This window comes from Zeugodacus cucurbitae, chromosome 6, assembly GCF_028554725.1.
Source record: "Zeugodacus cucurbitae isolate PBARC_wt_2022May chromosome 6, idZeuCucr1.2, whole genome shotgun sequence".
In the NCBI taxonomy this organism is placed as follows: Eukaryota; Metazoa; Arthropoda; class Insecta; order Diptera; family Tephritidae; genus Zeugodacus; species Zeugodacus cucurbitae.
The window spans coordinates 10,864,612-10,881,563 of record NC_071671.1 but is presented as its reverse complement, the minus strand read 5'-3'; the positions used below and the strand labels follow the sequence as shown (position 1 = coordinate 10,881,563).

Below are 16,952 nucleotides of genomic sequence, written 5' to 3'. Positions count from 1 at the left end.
ACTTGGACGCTTCCACAAACGTGGAATTGTGGATTCATTCAATTTGTTATTATTCTAAAAAAAATGAATACTATGTGCTGTCTGAGTGTAAGGAGAATGAAATAATTTTTATTTCTATGTTAGCGGCAAGTGTTTTCACTTTTTTTTCGAATTTTTCTTCGTCTGTAATAATTTTCATTTGTATGCTATTTTTGAAAAATTCTAAAATTCTTCATTACTGTATGCGCGTGTTTTTCCACTCTGAAAATTTATCACTCTCAATTTCTATAATTGTAAATTTTGTTTTAGTGGTTTACGCAAAAATTTTTCGTAATATTTTGTGTTGAGTGACAACTTCATGACAGCTGGACGTAATGGGCACGTCACATACAAGTAGTGCGTATTCACTGCAATTATGAAAATATTTTTTTTTTTTTTAATTTTTATGCAGTTTGTGGTATAAGAATATTATTTTCTAATAATAAAAAGCAATTTGTGGGAATTAATATGTTCTATATGTATATACTGATTTTTTGATTTAATTAAATGGCTGAAATACGTAAAATAGTTAAAATAATTATACAAATTATATAAAAACAATTATTTAATATTTTTAAAAAAATACGAGTATAAAATTTTTTAAAAATAATTTTAATATTATTAATGCTGATTTTATTCGAAATTCGGAGTTAACATGCTCTATATGTATATAATGATTTTTATTTATTTAATTAAAGGATGAAATAATTAAAATACTATACAAATTTTAGAAAACAATAATATAATATTTTTAAAAAATTACGAGTACATATATAAATGTTTTTTTAAATAATTTAAATATTTTTAATGTTGATTTTATTCGAAATTTTTTAAAAATATTTTATACAAATTTAAGTAATTTTTTTTTTTATTTCTTATCGTTACAGGTATGTTTCCAAAACTATTTTCTGAATTTGAATAAATTTTCCATATAAAAATTGGTGAGTTAATGGTATTTTTTATGACAAAAATGATCTAAAATCTTGTTTTATATTAATTGCAAATTCTATGTTTTTTAAATAAAAAAAATATATTTATTGCTGTTCTATAAGACCATACATTATATATTCTTCTTTTATATATCCGCATAAACTGCATGCCTCCCTGCCAAATAAAAAAAAGACATTCATATCGAACCAAAACTGTGTCACTGACACGTTGATCTTCAATTCCTGTTAAGTCTTACAATTAAGCTGCTTTGCTGCTAAGTAAAAAACAAAACAAAACAAAAGCTTCAACCTCATTCTCCGCATATCGAGAAGACTGCTTCATATGCATTTATGCACATACATATGTATGTGTGTATGTATATTTGTACCTTCTGCTTTCTTTCTCCACTGTCTGCAATTAAATCAACCGTACGCACTTTATGTGTTTCCAACTCGTTCACTTGTTATTTACGATCACACCGCTTTTACACCCGAAAATGCAACGTAAACAATCGAAGCCATAAAAAACACGTAAATATTCTGTAAATAACCCGTTCGAAAGGGTCTTCAGCGCCACACACGAAACGGCATTTTCACGCCATAAATGTTTCAGCGCCCACAACATGCTACGGTCCATGGGCATTGTTTATTTACCATAGCAGCTCCACAACTCAACTTTGCTTACTTCGAGAAGATGCACCGAATTTTTCGGCTTTTTGCCGCACATACATTCATAATATGCATATGTACATATTGAACGAGTAAAATCGGAGTCGTCTCACCTTTAATGACAGATCGCCACTTTCTGTATCCCGCTTTAACTTTTCTTCAAAAATAAAGTATACGTGAAATTCAAAACGCCGCTTGTGGCACGTGACCCATACTCCATACTCCTTACATGCAAATTCTTTATATACATTTTTTTTTGCTTTTTTTGGCTTGTTGGCATACTTTTGAAAGGTCTTACAATTCACTCTTTTTTAGCTTAATTTACTTAAGCACAGATCTTCGACATTTATTTGGCATCTTTTGTTGTTTGATTTTTTGGCTCCTTCCTTCTTTTGAAATCGTAAACGCGCCTGCGATTTACAATGTCAGCATGAAAAGTCGCTGCCTACACTTGCATTGTTGTTGTTTATTTTTTTCGACGCGCTGAAAAGGGTCTCTCGCTTTTTTATTTTCTTGTTTACTTGTTAATCTTTTGACAGTTTGTTTCATTCTTTCGTTTCTTATCAGCTTTCATAAAAAAAATTGCGAAACATTGCGCTATCTGTGCGGATTTTGCTTTGTTAATGTATGTACGTGTGTCTTTAGCAGTCTTTTTTTTTTGAAGAATTCATGTTTACGTTTCAGTAACGTTTGTTCTCCAATTAGAGTTTTGTTTTGTAGTTTCTTCTTATAGTTACTGCTTACCTTTGTTAATCTTAACTAGAGAGCCATTTCTCTCTTATATTACCTAAATATTATTTTCACTTTTTGTACTTCATCTTACTTTCAACTATAGTTAATTGTAAATCTTAATTAATCATCTCATTTACACATGTCAGTTCTTTTTTATTTCATGTTCCCTTATATCCCAATTATTCAGCACACTCTTTATTGCTCTCTTTTGCACTATCTTTGTATTCAATATCGCTTATCGCAATTAAATGAACGACTCACTGCTAGCGGGTGAGACCCTGACCTAAATAGAATTTTTTTCGCACACAAAGCACCGCAAGTAACTTCTATAGACAAAAATTTCGAATTTCACCTATGAAAACGTTGTTCACGATAATTTGGGTTCATACATATGTACATGTATGTATTAGCAAAGTATGCGGAAATTTTATAAACAAACTATTGATGCACTCAATCGTATGAAAATAAATGTTTACCTGTTGAATCGGTACCTGTACATACTATATATACATATATACATAATATATATGTTTGTCTATTAGTTTTGCGTTGCGAATGTGGAGATAGCATAGTTTGCGGATATAAATAGTATTGTTTGCCGCAGATAGTGTTTCTTAATCAATGGTGGATAACGCGATTTTCGATAGCAAATATCGATACAAATTTCTAGATTATTGTTCTTTAATGTTTTCACAGCAAAATCATTAATGTTTGATTTGATTTTTGTAATGTTTCGTGCCCCGAGAAACCATTCTCTAGTTTGAATGAATATTGTACAAGGTTTCAATTCCTAGTGAACCTTACTATTTATTGCTTATACACATGAAACATTATTTAAGATTCTGGTTCAATATTTATGAGGAAAATAAGTATACCCAAACCCCGTTTAATCAACTGATAGTAAAATACTTCGACTTTCGATTAAAAAACGTACAAAAATCCACAAGCCCCGATTTTAAAATCACTAATCTAACCAGAATTAAAAATAAAACTGGAAAAAATTCAAAAGAAATGTGCAAATTGAAAAAATGTTGAATTTTATAAAAAAACGTAAAATTAATGATCAGCACCAAATAAAAGTATGAGTGTCAGAATTGGTCCATTTTGGAAGAATTTATTGGATTTGAATTGTTTTGTTATGGTTTTTAATTTTTTAACAAATAATTAATATAACATTTATTAAACTGCAATTTACGGATATTTAACTCATTTTTATTGATAAAAATACCTCTAAGTGAGTACTCGAATTAACCAAAATTTCGATGTAACGAATAGGCCTGACAATTAATGTGTTCGTTATTTCGGAAAAGTAGTGTATATATTTTCCCAAAGTTCCTAGGTGATACACAGGGCCTCAATAGCGATATTATTAGCATGAAATTCCTAATGAATGAAGGATTTTTTTTTGTTATTTTTATTACAATATTTGGCGAAAATTTGACTAAAAGTCTGAGTTTTTTCGTTAAAAATCTGTCAAGAATTTAAATTTCACTATTTTCTTTTTTTAACTAGATTTATCCATATATTATCGAAATATTTTTTTATTTTTTATTTTATTTTTATTTTTTTGGATGAACTAATAATAAGTTGTGTTGTCCACGGCAAGACCTTTTCTTTTTGACAGATGAGAGATGAGATACCAACGTTTGAGTTTTCGGAATTTTGAAATAAAAATTTCAAAAAAAAAAACTGTTGAACTATGTATCTTTGAATTTATGAATTGATTAAACTACATTTTACTATCTGAAACCCACCTAACCCCTTAAGAATATTTAAAAGCTTATGATTACTAATCATGTTATAGTAATTTATTAGGAGATTTTTTTTAGCTTAGAATTTCACCACTTACCTGTCACTCAGTATGAAATTATCAAGATTTTTTTGGAAATCTACTATTTTCAGTTGATTTATTTCTTTATTTTGCTTACCTGTCTGCCTATCATATGCGCTTCTGCCGCCTATTATACTACATAATAATAATAAATAAGGAAAGCGTCACAACACTGCCTGAAATTCCACGCATTACCCACAACACTTGCGTTAATTCAGCGCTCCACAAACATTAGGATTAATTTTGACGCGAGCGCACGCACCTACAGAGAGGTCCATACATATACTAATATACCTATACATATAAATATAAATACAATAGAGCGTGCGAGATAGTGCGTACGCACGCATTATGTGGGCGCATTGCCCAAAAAACTAGGGCACACACGATTTCGTGCCAATTATTTGTTGCGCGAAAAAAAGCAAAAAAAAAAGAAATAAAAATACAAAAAAGAAAGAAAGAATAAAATAGTACAGCAGCGATAAGGTTTTGAGCTTTTTGTGGCCAAATGTACAGACAGATAGCTGCAATAATATGGCGCACAAATAGTGAATTCGGCGTTTTGGAAATTGAAATAAAAGTGAAAATAATCAAATACTGTGCGTGTGCCTGCCTGCTGTCCAAAGAAATTGTTTATTTTCATGCTAAATTTAAAAGCTAGAAGTCTTATTGTGTAGGTTAGTATGTTGCGCTTTGACGTAGTTAAATATTTAGTGCTTGCCTGCTGCCTTTGCTAAAATGAAAATTTATGTAGAATTTTTTTCGTTTGCCTTTGTGCTTTTTGTTATGGTGTGGGCATGTTGCCAATATCTGTTTTTAATTTTTGATATTTTTTTTTTTTGGAAAATTAAAAATGAACTTTGAAATTTTTTTCTGCTGGTTTTTCTTTCAAACTTATGAATTTTTTTGTTTTCAATTGCACCACGGAGCTTAAGTGTTTGCTTTTGATTTTATTTTCAGTGTTCTATTTATGTATATTTGCCTCAGAGTTGTAATTAAATATATTTTTTATAAAAAATAATTATTCAAAATTATAATAATTCTGCAATAAATAATGCTTATCAAATTTTAACATATTCAAGCCCACCAGTGTCTATGATTTGAATTGAATATCAAAAAATTAAAAATTTTTTTTTTTTAATTTTTTAGTTAAATTAGATGTTAAAAATTTTTTTTTTTTTAATTTTTTGACATTAAATAAATTTAATATAATTTAAAAATAAATCATATTTCTTTAGTAGTTATTTGATGAAATTATCATTTTATTTGCCTAAACAGTTTTATAATTTTTTTTTAATAAAATGTCTTTAGATTAATTACATTTAATATAATTTAAAAAATATTTAATATTTCTCTATATATACTTGTAGAAATAATTATTTTATATGCCTGAATAATTTTATTTTTAATTTATTTTTTATTATTTATTTTTAATTTTTTTATTTATTTTTATTTTAATTTTTTAATTTTTATTTTTTTTTTTTAATTATGAAATTTCCAATTGCAACTCTTGTAGGTTAAAGAATAATTAACTTTATATTATAAATATAAAACATTAAAATATTTTTTTTCTTTATGATTTATACGAAATCAAAAAAAAATCTCAAATACTGTTCTCCTTACTCATTCATACCTGCAATTATCTGTTACCCATCATTAATCTAATTGCGACAATAAATAATATATATTTACCTGAATCCTCAAAAAATAACATGAGAGAAAATAAAATAAAAAAAATTTTCACCGATTCATGTTTATCGATTTTATTGTGCGCCCACTAAACACGCCAAACACCAACACCATTCAAACAACTTGTGCATGCGTCATCAGCGGCAGCGACGTCGGCGGCGTCGGCTTGAGCAGCGCAAATTTAGGTCATAGACCTAAAAAACTAGCAGCACAAACATGCGGTGCGAGAAAAGTACATAAAACAAATGAATGAAAATAAATGAAGCGCACACCTCTACGCCAACAACACAAACACAAACAATAACAACGCGTTATTAACGTGCTTAATAATAATTCTATTTAAATGAAATTTACATATGACAGTTAGTTGATTGGGTCGAACGTCTGTTCTGCTTGATTGAGTTCACACTGCAACAACAAATTTGCTGTCTTCTTTGTTGTTGTTGTTGCTGGTCAATTAGATGTTTGGCAGCGCGCAAGTTAGTATTGTGTTTGGGTTAGTCAGCTGACTAGTGAGTGAGAGTAATTTAATGGTAGTGGCGTTAGTGAGTTATCTCGCGCTCATATTTTTATAGCTTTTTATCTACACCTGTAGGCTTATATTGACCTACATAAAATTGTGATTTGGAAGCACGTAGAAGTATATATGTACATATAAAATAATTGTTTTGCCTCTGGTGTGCACAATAAATTACAGGACCACCCAATCAGCTGTCAAACTAATATAGAACAGTCACTATGTAATAAAGTGTCTACAGCAATATTAAATATGCTTCTATTTGCCTTTATTTTATTTTAATTTTCTTTTTTTTTTGTTAAAACATTTTGTCAGTTGTTGTTAGCTACTTTTCTGTTGGTTTATTGCTGCCACCGCTAATCGATTGTCCCAATTTCATATCGCTCGCCACTTGCGCTAAATTAACGCCACTCACCATTCTCATTTACTTACTATATTTTTTATAGTTTCGACAGTTTTTGTTGTTGTATATCTGTATGTTGTTGTTTGTGCTTAATTTACTTTTATTTTTGTTTTTGTTTTTTGATTTTCCTTTTGCTGCATTACCAAACAGTTTTGTGGTTCGCGTGGTCAACTAGAAAATTTCGCTGATCGTGCAGTCAATCAATGGGCTTTCAAGTATTTGACCCAAATTTCTCAATTTTTAATGGCAAGCACTTTTTTGCAATTATTATTTATTTTTGTATATTTTATGCATAATTAATTTGCAAAAAAATTATTTATGTGTGTTTTGTAGGCGGCGACCTTGCGATTTGCTATTATTTTATTGTTGTAAAAATTTTAATATCAATGTAGTTCATATCTAGTTATAATTAAAAATAATATAAGAAAATAATTTTTTGTGAAAATGTACCAACTTTATTTGACATTTAAAATTTTTTTTTGAGGTTATGTCCTATGAAAATTTTTAAATATAGTATATATAATATATATAGAAATTTTAAGTCTTACAATTAATTTTTTTATCAATTAATTTTTATCAACTCTCTTCAATTTTCGCTAACCGCATTTCCACGAATTACAATTATCCTTTATCGAATAATTCTTCGAAGCAATTCGCTATTTAATGATATTAATTTTATTTTTGCTCACTAAGCTCCATCTACCTTCCTCTTTAACTAAAAATATTTTTAAAACAAATGTAGAGCTCTTCTCAACAACAACAAAGCCAAAGGTATTAGCTTGAATTTCTTGTCATCGAAACGTTGACAAATTGAAACTCAATCCATTTGTATAGATTTTCAGCCTATAATAACAAGAAAGAAAATATCAATGTGACACTTTGCCCAAAACGATTGCGTTTAACGAGAAGAAGCAGCAAGATATAAATGTTTTAGAATGAATTGAGTACAAATAGGATAAGAGCACTTAAAGCTTACCTAAAATGGAAGGTGTTGATGGGATTTAAATAAAATAAATAAAGGTATATATCAAAGAAGCTGATCACATATAATATATATATAATATATTATATATAAATGTATAAAAAAAGAATTGAGTATCATCCATTTCCGTTCCGTTTCTTAAAGGTATGACACAAGAATTCCGAAGCGCTAAACTTTAACATTTTCATTCTACATATTTCCACACCAAAAAGATTGTACTTGAATTAATCGTCTGTAATTTGTCGTTGTCTCATCCACATGAAAAATGTAAAACAAATTACGAAACAGCTAAACTTTGTCATGACAACTTACTAAGCCGCATACATATGTGGGTTCAACTGCTAGCGGCATGTGAACGCATGTGCCGACACTTTAAGCCAACACTTTTGGCTTTAAAGTGCTACAAATTTTCAAAAGAATCTCAAAAAGCGCACTTTAGTTAAATATTTTTAATTTATAATAATTTCACTGCCAACTTTATAACAATTTAATGATTCTGAGTGTGTTTATACATATATGATATAGGCCCAGACACAAGTTTATGAAATTCATAACGATTTAATTGAGCTCAAATGCCAGTTGAATGAACTGTGGTGTAAATAGAGACGCTGCCTTGTTAAATTGGCTAATTAAAAAGCTTAGACTTTATACACTCTAATATACATACATATGTACGTCAGAGAAGTTCACTTTAAAGGTGAAAACATTTTAAATAAGTGCTTTAAGTGTTATATATATTTTCATTACAACTTTTTTGCAATAAAGCTTAATTATAGAAATCAAATGTAATCTCAATTTATGTTGTAATTATTTGTGATGATGTTGTGTTAAACGCTATACTGAGAACTAGTTAGTCAGAGCTATTATTATATAGTAGTTAGTTCTATTGTTGTAAACAGTTAGTTAGATAGAAAAAGCGCATTGGTTTGTGACGTCTTGAGCGAAAAGATGACAAAATTTCGTCTACAATTACTATGACAAAAATAATGACAAATACATGACAAATATAATGACAGCTAAATTCGAAAGTTTGACAGCTGTCATACTTATATTTTCGGAAAGAATGTAAAAATATGCAGTTGAACTTCTCTAACTCAAAAATAATGACAATGAAATGACACCTAAATTCGAAATTTGGACAACTGTCATACTTATGTTTTCGAAAAAATAAATAATATACAGCTGAACTTCCCTAACTCAAAAATAAACTTCGAGTTAGAGAGACTTCCGAGTTACGGAAGGTAATTTGTATGAAATTTAACTTCTATAGCCAATTCAAGAATTCGAGTTATGGAAAACCTCGAGTTATACAAGTTATGTCAGTTCAACTGTATACGGGAAAGATATTCCTTGAGATCATTCTTAATCCAGCAAGCTTTCAATAAACAACAGCAAAGCACTAACGACCTATATTATGCGCCATTTTTATTTATTCATACAATTCTAGTCCACATTTTCAACAAATAATATGCAAAATTTAACCTTCAAATGCGCCAGGGGTCCCAAAAAAAATGTCACAAAATACATTTAAAGAAAATGCAATAAATACATACGTACAACAGCAAATAATCTTACGCTGTTGCTTATCAGTGAGCTCAACTAAAAGCGAAAGGAAGAATAAATAAATGCGGAAAAGGCAAACAAATAATAAAAAAATTAGTTAGAATCAAGCAGCTTATCAGCAAGTGTATAATATAAAAATAAAACAACAACACTGGGCAATCACTTTTAAACACATTCGCTGCATTTATGAACGAACGAGTGAGCGAACGCTAGTTGGTGTGCCTGTCAGAGAAATACCGAACATTTTTTAGCAGACTTTTACTTTCTTTTAGACACGACTTGTATGTGTGTGTATGCTTATCGCAAAAAGGCCGAAAAGTTGTTCTAATTATTTTATATTTGGTTTACGCATGCAATTTCGTGTATATAGAGCACGCTATAAATACATATATAGGTATATATATATATATATATATATATATATGTATATATATATATACTTAAGAGCGTTTGCTTATCATTTGTCTTTGTGCAGTTCTCGTTGTTTTATTGTATTGTTGTTGTTGTAGCGATAACCGATTGGCATAGAAAAGTCAAATGTAGTATTGAGGTTATTGCCATTCACTTTCGACGCGACGACAGCATTGCAGTCGCTGCTGCAGTAGCGAGAGAGAGAGCGACTTATCGTCGTTATCGCGCGATCGGTTGTCACGCTGACATTGTACCCTATTTACACACATTCCTAATTCATATAAATTTACTTTTTTTTGACAAAAAAAAAGCAACAAAAAAACCAAAAATAGAATAATAGCTGTTTAGTACTGCAGCGAGTACAGATCTCCCCCTCATGTCTTGCACAGTGTGTCACAGTAGTTCATATATGATAAGATAAAGCTTTGTCAAATATGCGTCGCATGAAAGTGAAATGGCATATTTAGCTGCAGTTTTGCTGGGTTTGGGTTAGGTGTGATTTCAAAGGTTTTAATTTCAACAAAAAAGTTCTTTGTTTGCGCAATACTTTCGATTTTACTGATGATTACTGATTGTTTTTCGATGATTACTCATATACATACATCCCAAAATATATTGTTTTGGAAGTAACCGTTGTTGTTGTTTTTTTTGTTTCAAAATATTTTTTTTTGCTGTAGTGTTTCATGCTTTGTATTAGGACTCACTAAAATACTTTGTTTCGTATCGGATTTCAAACTAGATTTTCGTTCAACAGCACACTTTGCGAAATGAAGGATTATCAGATGAAGTCAGCTAAAATGGTCCGCTAAAAATTAGTTAATATTTTAGTAATTTTTGCAAAAAAAATCAAAATTTGTGTAGTAAAGTCAAGTGTATGCCTTTAACACTCTAAAAGTAATGTAATCTGAGCACTTCTAGTCAGACATTCCTCCGACTCCACTTCCTCAAACATAAATAAATGTATTCAAATTGTTAAAACTAATAGACAAAAGCTTTTTGGCAGCTAATAAAAAAACTTTTAAACGTTTGCCTTAATCACCCCTCGCACCACTTTGCCACTATGCCGCCGTCGTATACATGACATCACACGTAATGAAAGCTAAAGTTAATGAGGCCCTGAACTTGACTGCCAAGCGCGTTGGTAAAACAAAAGTTTCAGCTAAAATAGTGCAAAAAATAAAAAAAAACAACAACAACTAACTAACTAACTAACTATTAACTGACGGCATCTCCCGCTGCCAGGCAAATGACCAGCGTTCGGCAGTGTATTCCCATTATTATAATTTCGGCCATATTTTTGCATAAAGTAATTCGCAAATGGCTAAAAGACACACTAAAGCAAAAGTGTTTGGCGTAAAGTAGTGAAAATAAAATACCAAAAAATAATAGTTAATTAATACATACAAAAAGCTATGCAAATTTAAATGTTTTGTTTATAATTTTTTTTTTTTAATTTTCTTGTGTTTAAAAATAACAAAAAGAGTTCATGAACTCTACAAATGGCGGAAGAGTACGAAGGTTACGCAAATTATGATATTTAATAAAAGTAATTTAATATGCAGTGTTTAATTTCAAATTTAGTTGGTTCCTCTCATATTGCTATCAAAACTTGATTTGGCCACAATTATTAGTATTTATGCATCAATATCAATATCTATTGCTAATTAGTGCTGTTCAAGTCATAATTAATGATTAATCAATATTATTTTTATAAAAAAATTTATACATCTACATATGATAAATAAAATTAAGTATTTTGGTAATCATATTAATCAGTTTTTATAATTTTTTTTTTATCTTAGACGCATTAGGTCATACATGTTGATCTTGTAGCTAAGGTATTTCAGTAGTTCCAATATAAATCATTTTTAATCTATCTCTATAGTTTGGAAAAAATTCGAGAGCTTTCTCGAGCAGTTTGTCGACTGGTTTGGCACTCAATCAGCAATAAATTATGGTTCATGCTCCTTTCCAGTATTAATTCTCGATTGTTGTGGTTTGTTATACTGGAAATTTGATTATAAATACAGTTGAACTTCCATTACTCGAACTTTTTAACTCGAAGTTCTCCATAACTCGAACTCTTTGACAATATATGTATGCCAAATTTCATACAAATTACCTTTCGTATCTCGGAAGTCTCTCTGATTCGAAGTTTTTTTTGTGGATTATGGTGTTTCGAGTTAGGGAAGTTCAACTGTATTTCCTATGAGTTTCTTCTTTTAAGTTTCCTACTAAATATTCTTCCTAAAACGTTTTCAAAACTCCCACATCCACCTTTCCTACAAATTTCACTTCACCATCTAAACTTCGTTCCCACGCAAATTATTTACTACAGTTGACTTTCGGCGTCAACTTTTTTTTCGCCAGTTTGCGCAAGTCTATGCTGCCATATTTGCTTGCGCTGTTTTTTTCTATTTATTTATTATTTTGCTTAGTAGTTTAGTTGTATACTTATTGTTCACAATTTTTTTTTTCACGAATACATATTTGCACAAGCCATGACACAATTACCTTGGGCCACTTATTTTCGGCACAAATGCGCAATTAACCAGCAAAAAACCAATAAAAAAAAAAGGAATTTAAAAATGAAGGTATATGCTATTGAATAAATATACACAATTTAATTGTGAAAAAGCTGATAAAACTTACAACGCACAGTTGAAATTATATACATACTTATATGCATAATTGTTAAGTGTAAATCAAAAATAAAATAATTTGTAATTGTTTAAGAAGGAAATGGCGTAAAGTAAAACGACGCAATACCGCGCCTAAATGTAGTGAAAATAAGAAAAAATCGTTGGTTTTGAACAAGTGGAAAGTTTTATGCCCTTCATGAATGAAAGCGTACTGATACTTATATACATACAAAAAAATTACAGATATTAATTAGCGATTTCTTATTTACCAAACCTGGGAGAATGGCGAAGCGAACAAGAAAATGGTATAAATGGCACAGACTGGTATAATATATTAATTAGCAATTTCTTATTTGACAACCCTAGGAAATTGGTGAGTCGAACAAGCAACTGGTATAAATGGCACAGACTGGTATAATATATTAATTAGCTATTTCTTATTTGACAAACCTAGAAAAATGGTGAATTGAACTATAAACTGGAATAAATGATTATACTGGTATAATATATTAATTAGCTTTTTATTATTTGCCAAACCTAGAAGAAACAAGCAACTGGTATAAATGAATTGGAGTGGTATAATATATTAGTTAGCTATTTCTTATTTGCCAAACCTGGATGAATGGTGAATCGAACACGTAACTGGTATAAATGAACTAAACTGGTATAATATAATTGAGAAATTGAGAATTGATTTAGATTTAGATAGATTAAGCTAGAAATTATTGAGTCAATTCAGCTTGCTATATTATGAACTCCTCGTACTTGAATACATCAAATCACCTTCATAGTACCCTTTCATATTCGTGAAGGGTATACAAATATTGCACGTGTCGCATGTAGTCGTGAAGTAATAATGCGTGAACACCCACAAATTATAAAAAAATATTTCTAAAATGAAATATGTTCAATTAAAAATGATTTTTGAGTGTAGATAGTAATGAATGGTGTTTTATTTTATAAACCCTTTCAAAAAGGTTCAAAAAGCTGCAAAGCATATATGAGTAGGAATATATGAAATATGTATCTGCGTGAATTAGGGTTAATCTGCCGCTTTGAGTAATCAAATTACAATTTATTTTTACTATTTTTTATTAAATTTGTTTTTTCGCAACAATAGTGCCAACAATTCGCGCAATTTAAAATACTCCTACAATAGGCTATAGAAAAATTATCAAGTTCCATTATATTTTCGTTTCTGCGGTCAAGCGTTTCTTGAGTAAACATTGCCTACAGTTATTAGTGACAAAAGCGCTATAAATTGCATTAAAAATATATATGAAACTCATGTTTACTTGAAATCGCGCGGTTAACCTTGATGCAATTGTAACACCCCAAGTCCAATGCGGCGAGTTTTAAACCATTTTTTATGGTGACCGCGCTCATTTAAAGGCATACAAAGTAGTGTGTAGCTAGGAAACCACATACAGTTGTGTGCAAAATTATAGTACTGGGCGGGGAAAACGAAATAGAAATTAAAAATAAAATATTCAAAATATAAATAAATAATAAAAAAAATTAAAAATAAAAATAATTAATAAAAAATATTAAAAAAAAAAAATTAAAATAAAAAACAATAGTAAAAAAAAAATATTTTTTGAATTTCTAAATTATTTATTTTAAATTTTATTAAAAAAAATTTTGAAAACAAAAATGAATATAAAAAAATTAAAAAAAAATATAAATATAAAAAATATTTCAAATAAAAATTAAATATTTTTTTAATTTTTTTCATTATTTATTTTTAATTAATAAAAAATATTGAAAATAAAAATATATAGAAAAAAAAATTACAAATAAAAAGATTAATTAAATTGAAAATAAATATTAAAAAAAAAAATTTAAAATAGCCTTTTTTCTTTTTTTCGCACCTTTTAGTAAAATTTTTAATTGTTATTATTGAAAATAAAAATAAATATAAAAAATTAAAAATAAAAAGATATTTAAATTAAAAATAAAAATTAAAAAATATTTTAAAAATAAATTTTAATTTTTATAAAAAAAATTATTAATAGGCGCGAAAAAAATCAATTTATAAGAACAACAATAAATGTATAAAGACATAAACAGCTGATTGTGTGGTTTGATAACTATAGTCTCCAGAGTTGCTTTGTAGTTAATCCATGCTATTATTTTGACCTAAACAGTACATTTTACTTTACCTTTACTTAATCCAGCTTATGATTACTCTTTACTTGCGAAAAATTTAAAATCAACAATAACTGTACAATTAAAAAATGCATAAATTTTTTTTTTTTTATATCATCATAGCTTATTCAGAAATTCGAAAATAATCAAAATTAATTGTTGCCGCAATTTGCAATAAAACCGCAAGAAGTGAAAGACACTCTAACGAACAGGCTTAAATAGAAGAAAACAATTCAAAATCGTTTTTTTTTAACGTCCAAGTAAAATCAAGGCCGTCTGTCTGGCCACAATATAAGCGGTGTTTAGTGTTTGCAATACCTGTGGCAACACTCACAACATAATTGTCTGTACATTACAGTTAATTTGATTTCTTTCATTGTCACTGTGGCATTAACATATTTGATTGCTGTCTGCAATGGATAAAACGCTTAAAAATAATTGCAAAAAATTTAAAGTAGCATAAATTTTACATAAGCGACAACAACAACATGCAAATTATTGCTTATTGTTTGACAGCAAGTTGGCAGGCCTATTGTTATTTTTTTAATTTTTTTTATATTTTTTACATATTTTTTATAATTTTTTTAATTTTTTTTACATATTTTTTTATTTTTATTTTTATTTTTTACTTTTTTTTTATTAACGCACTTTCTTTTTGTATATTATTGATTGACTAAATATACAAACATTCTCTCAGTAATATATAAGTGACCGCATGAAGTAGCAGCACTCAATAATGTCAAGTGTAGCTCTCCGTTTGGTCCACTTACAGTTACAGTTGCAAAATTTGGCCGCCGGCAACACCTTTCCATTTCGCTGTCACTCGACTACTTGCACAATTATTCCCAAAAAATAAAAAAACCGAGTGCTTCACTACAGTCGTGTTGCTGCCACTTGGCTAACCAGTTTAATGAAATTTATTTCAAAAAATTCAACTGCGCCTGCGCACACGGTATATTTGGCGAAATATGTCGCCATCGTACCCACCAGCCTGCCAAGCCACTCCATCAACGCGTTGACTCGCTGCTTGGCTACCGCTTTTGGCCAACTAGTGTGGCACTTGCAGGCGCTATGGGAGGACGCCTCCTTTCTTTTCTTTCGCTGGCAATTTTATTTTTATTTTTGCGCACACTTATACAATCGAATTTCAACTGCCTTTTATGGATAATATCTTGTGCCAATTTTAAATTTTTTTTCTTTTCATTTCATTTTATTTTGTGAAGCTTGCAAATGCTTCGATTGTCAATGCTACTGCACCTTCGAATTTCTCTCTACACTTCAGCTACAGACTGACTGACTGACAGTCACTTGTAGCCCATAAAGCGTGCTGTCATACTTTCGCTAGCGCGCATCCCACAAGAGTTGCCTGATTTTAAAAAGGTGTCACCACTTGACGCTTTTGTGCGCTAAAAATGAAAAATAAAGAAATTTTGCAATGACAATGCAAAGAGCGCGTAGGCAAGTGGGAGAGTGTGGCTTGAGCTCTTGTTGTCATATTTTCGAAAATTATTTGTACAGCTTCGCCTACAATTTTTAACTCTTTTACTTATTAATTGCTGTGTGATTGCGAAATTAGGCAAAAATCAATTGCTTAACTTTCAGCTTCATGCGCAATGACTGTTGAAGTACTCTAACGGTAGCAGCGTGTTTGAGATCAACAATTATTTGTAAAGCACTTCAGTTCGCAAACTCACGCGTTCGTTTCCTACTCGAGTGGTCGTTTCGAAAGTTTTCGTTTGAATTTCTTGCGAAATTTATATATATTTTTTTGAATCTTATTTTGACGTATGTAACTTGCATTGACAGTCATCGCTACTGACATTTGAACGCTGTCACACATTTGTGACACCTGTGAGTCATAACTGCAGCTGTAAATTTCGCACCCTTTTCCACAAATTCAAATATTATTTGCGCTTTCAAATATAATTTGTTTCATTTCTCGCATTTATAATTTGAAAACGCTCTGCTTACTATATAAAACACCACACTTCCAATCCCCTCCTTCTCCACTCTCCTCCCCAAATTCTTTATTCACTTTTTAGTTTTTCCTTTCTTTTTTTGTTTGTAATCGAAATCGTCTCGGCAAGTGTAAAAAAATATTAAAAAATCACTTTGCCGCAATAATTAATGAGATCACATTGAAACCGAAAACGTATGGCATTTTTGTATTCAGCGAATTTCCAGCGCACACTCGTGTGTTGTTTTCGCTACTCGTATTCCTATGTGACATGACTGTTAATGTGCGCTTATTGTGGTCATCCATTATTGACATACGCTATTTTATAATTATTTATTTTTATTTTTGTCCGCTCGTGCAAGCGCTCGTGTGATGTGTGTTGCATGACAAATAATTTTGGATTTTTTTTTCATGAAAATTAAATAAATACCAATCGTACTTTATGCAAGTTCACAGTGTGA

General features: G+C 29.7%; 2 protein-coding genes across 7 annotated transcripts in view; both read left to right on the top strand.

Annotated features, from left to right (window-relative positions):
* Positions 1-16,952, top strand: part of LOC105210926 (ecdysone receptor) — a 326,137-nt gene that overhangs the window by 243,751 nt on the left and 65,434 nt on the right. The window lies entirely within an intron of this gene.
* Positions 1-16,952, top strand: part of LOC128922704 (ecdysone receptor-like) — an 88,290-nt gene that overhangs the window by 59,319 nt on the left and 12,019 nt on the right. Inside the window, exon 3 of one of the 2 annotated variants that reach the window (XM_054234174.1) lies at positions 906-5,165. The exons of the other annotated variant lie outside the window; for it this stretch is intronic. Within the exon in view, the coding sequence (XP_054090149.1) occupies positions 906-940 (35 nt within the window). The 3' untranslated portion in view covers positions 941-5,165. Of the gene's footprint in view, positions 1-905; positions 5,166-16,952 lie in introns of those variants that run through there. 2 annotated transcript variants of the gene reach the window in all.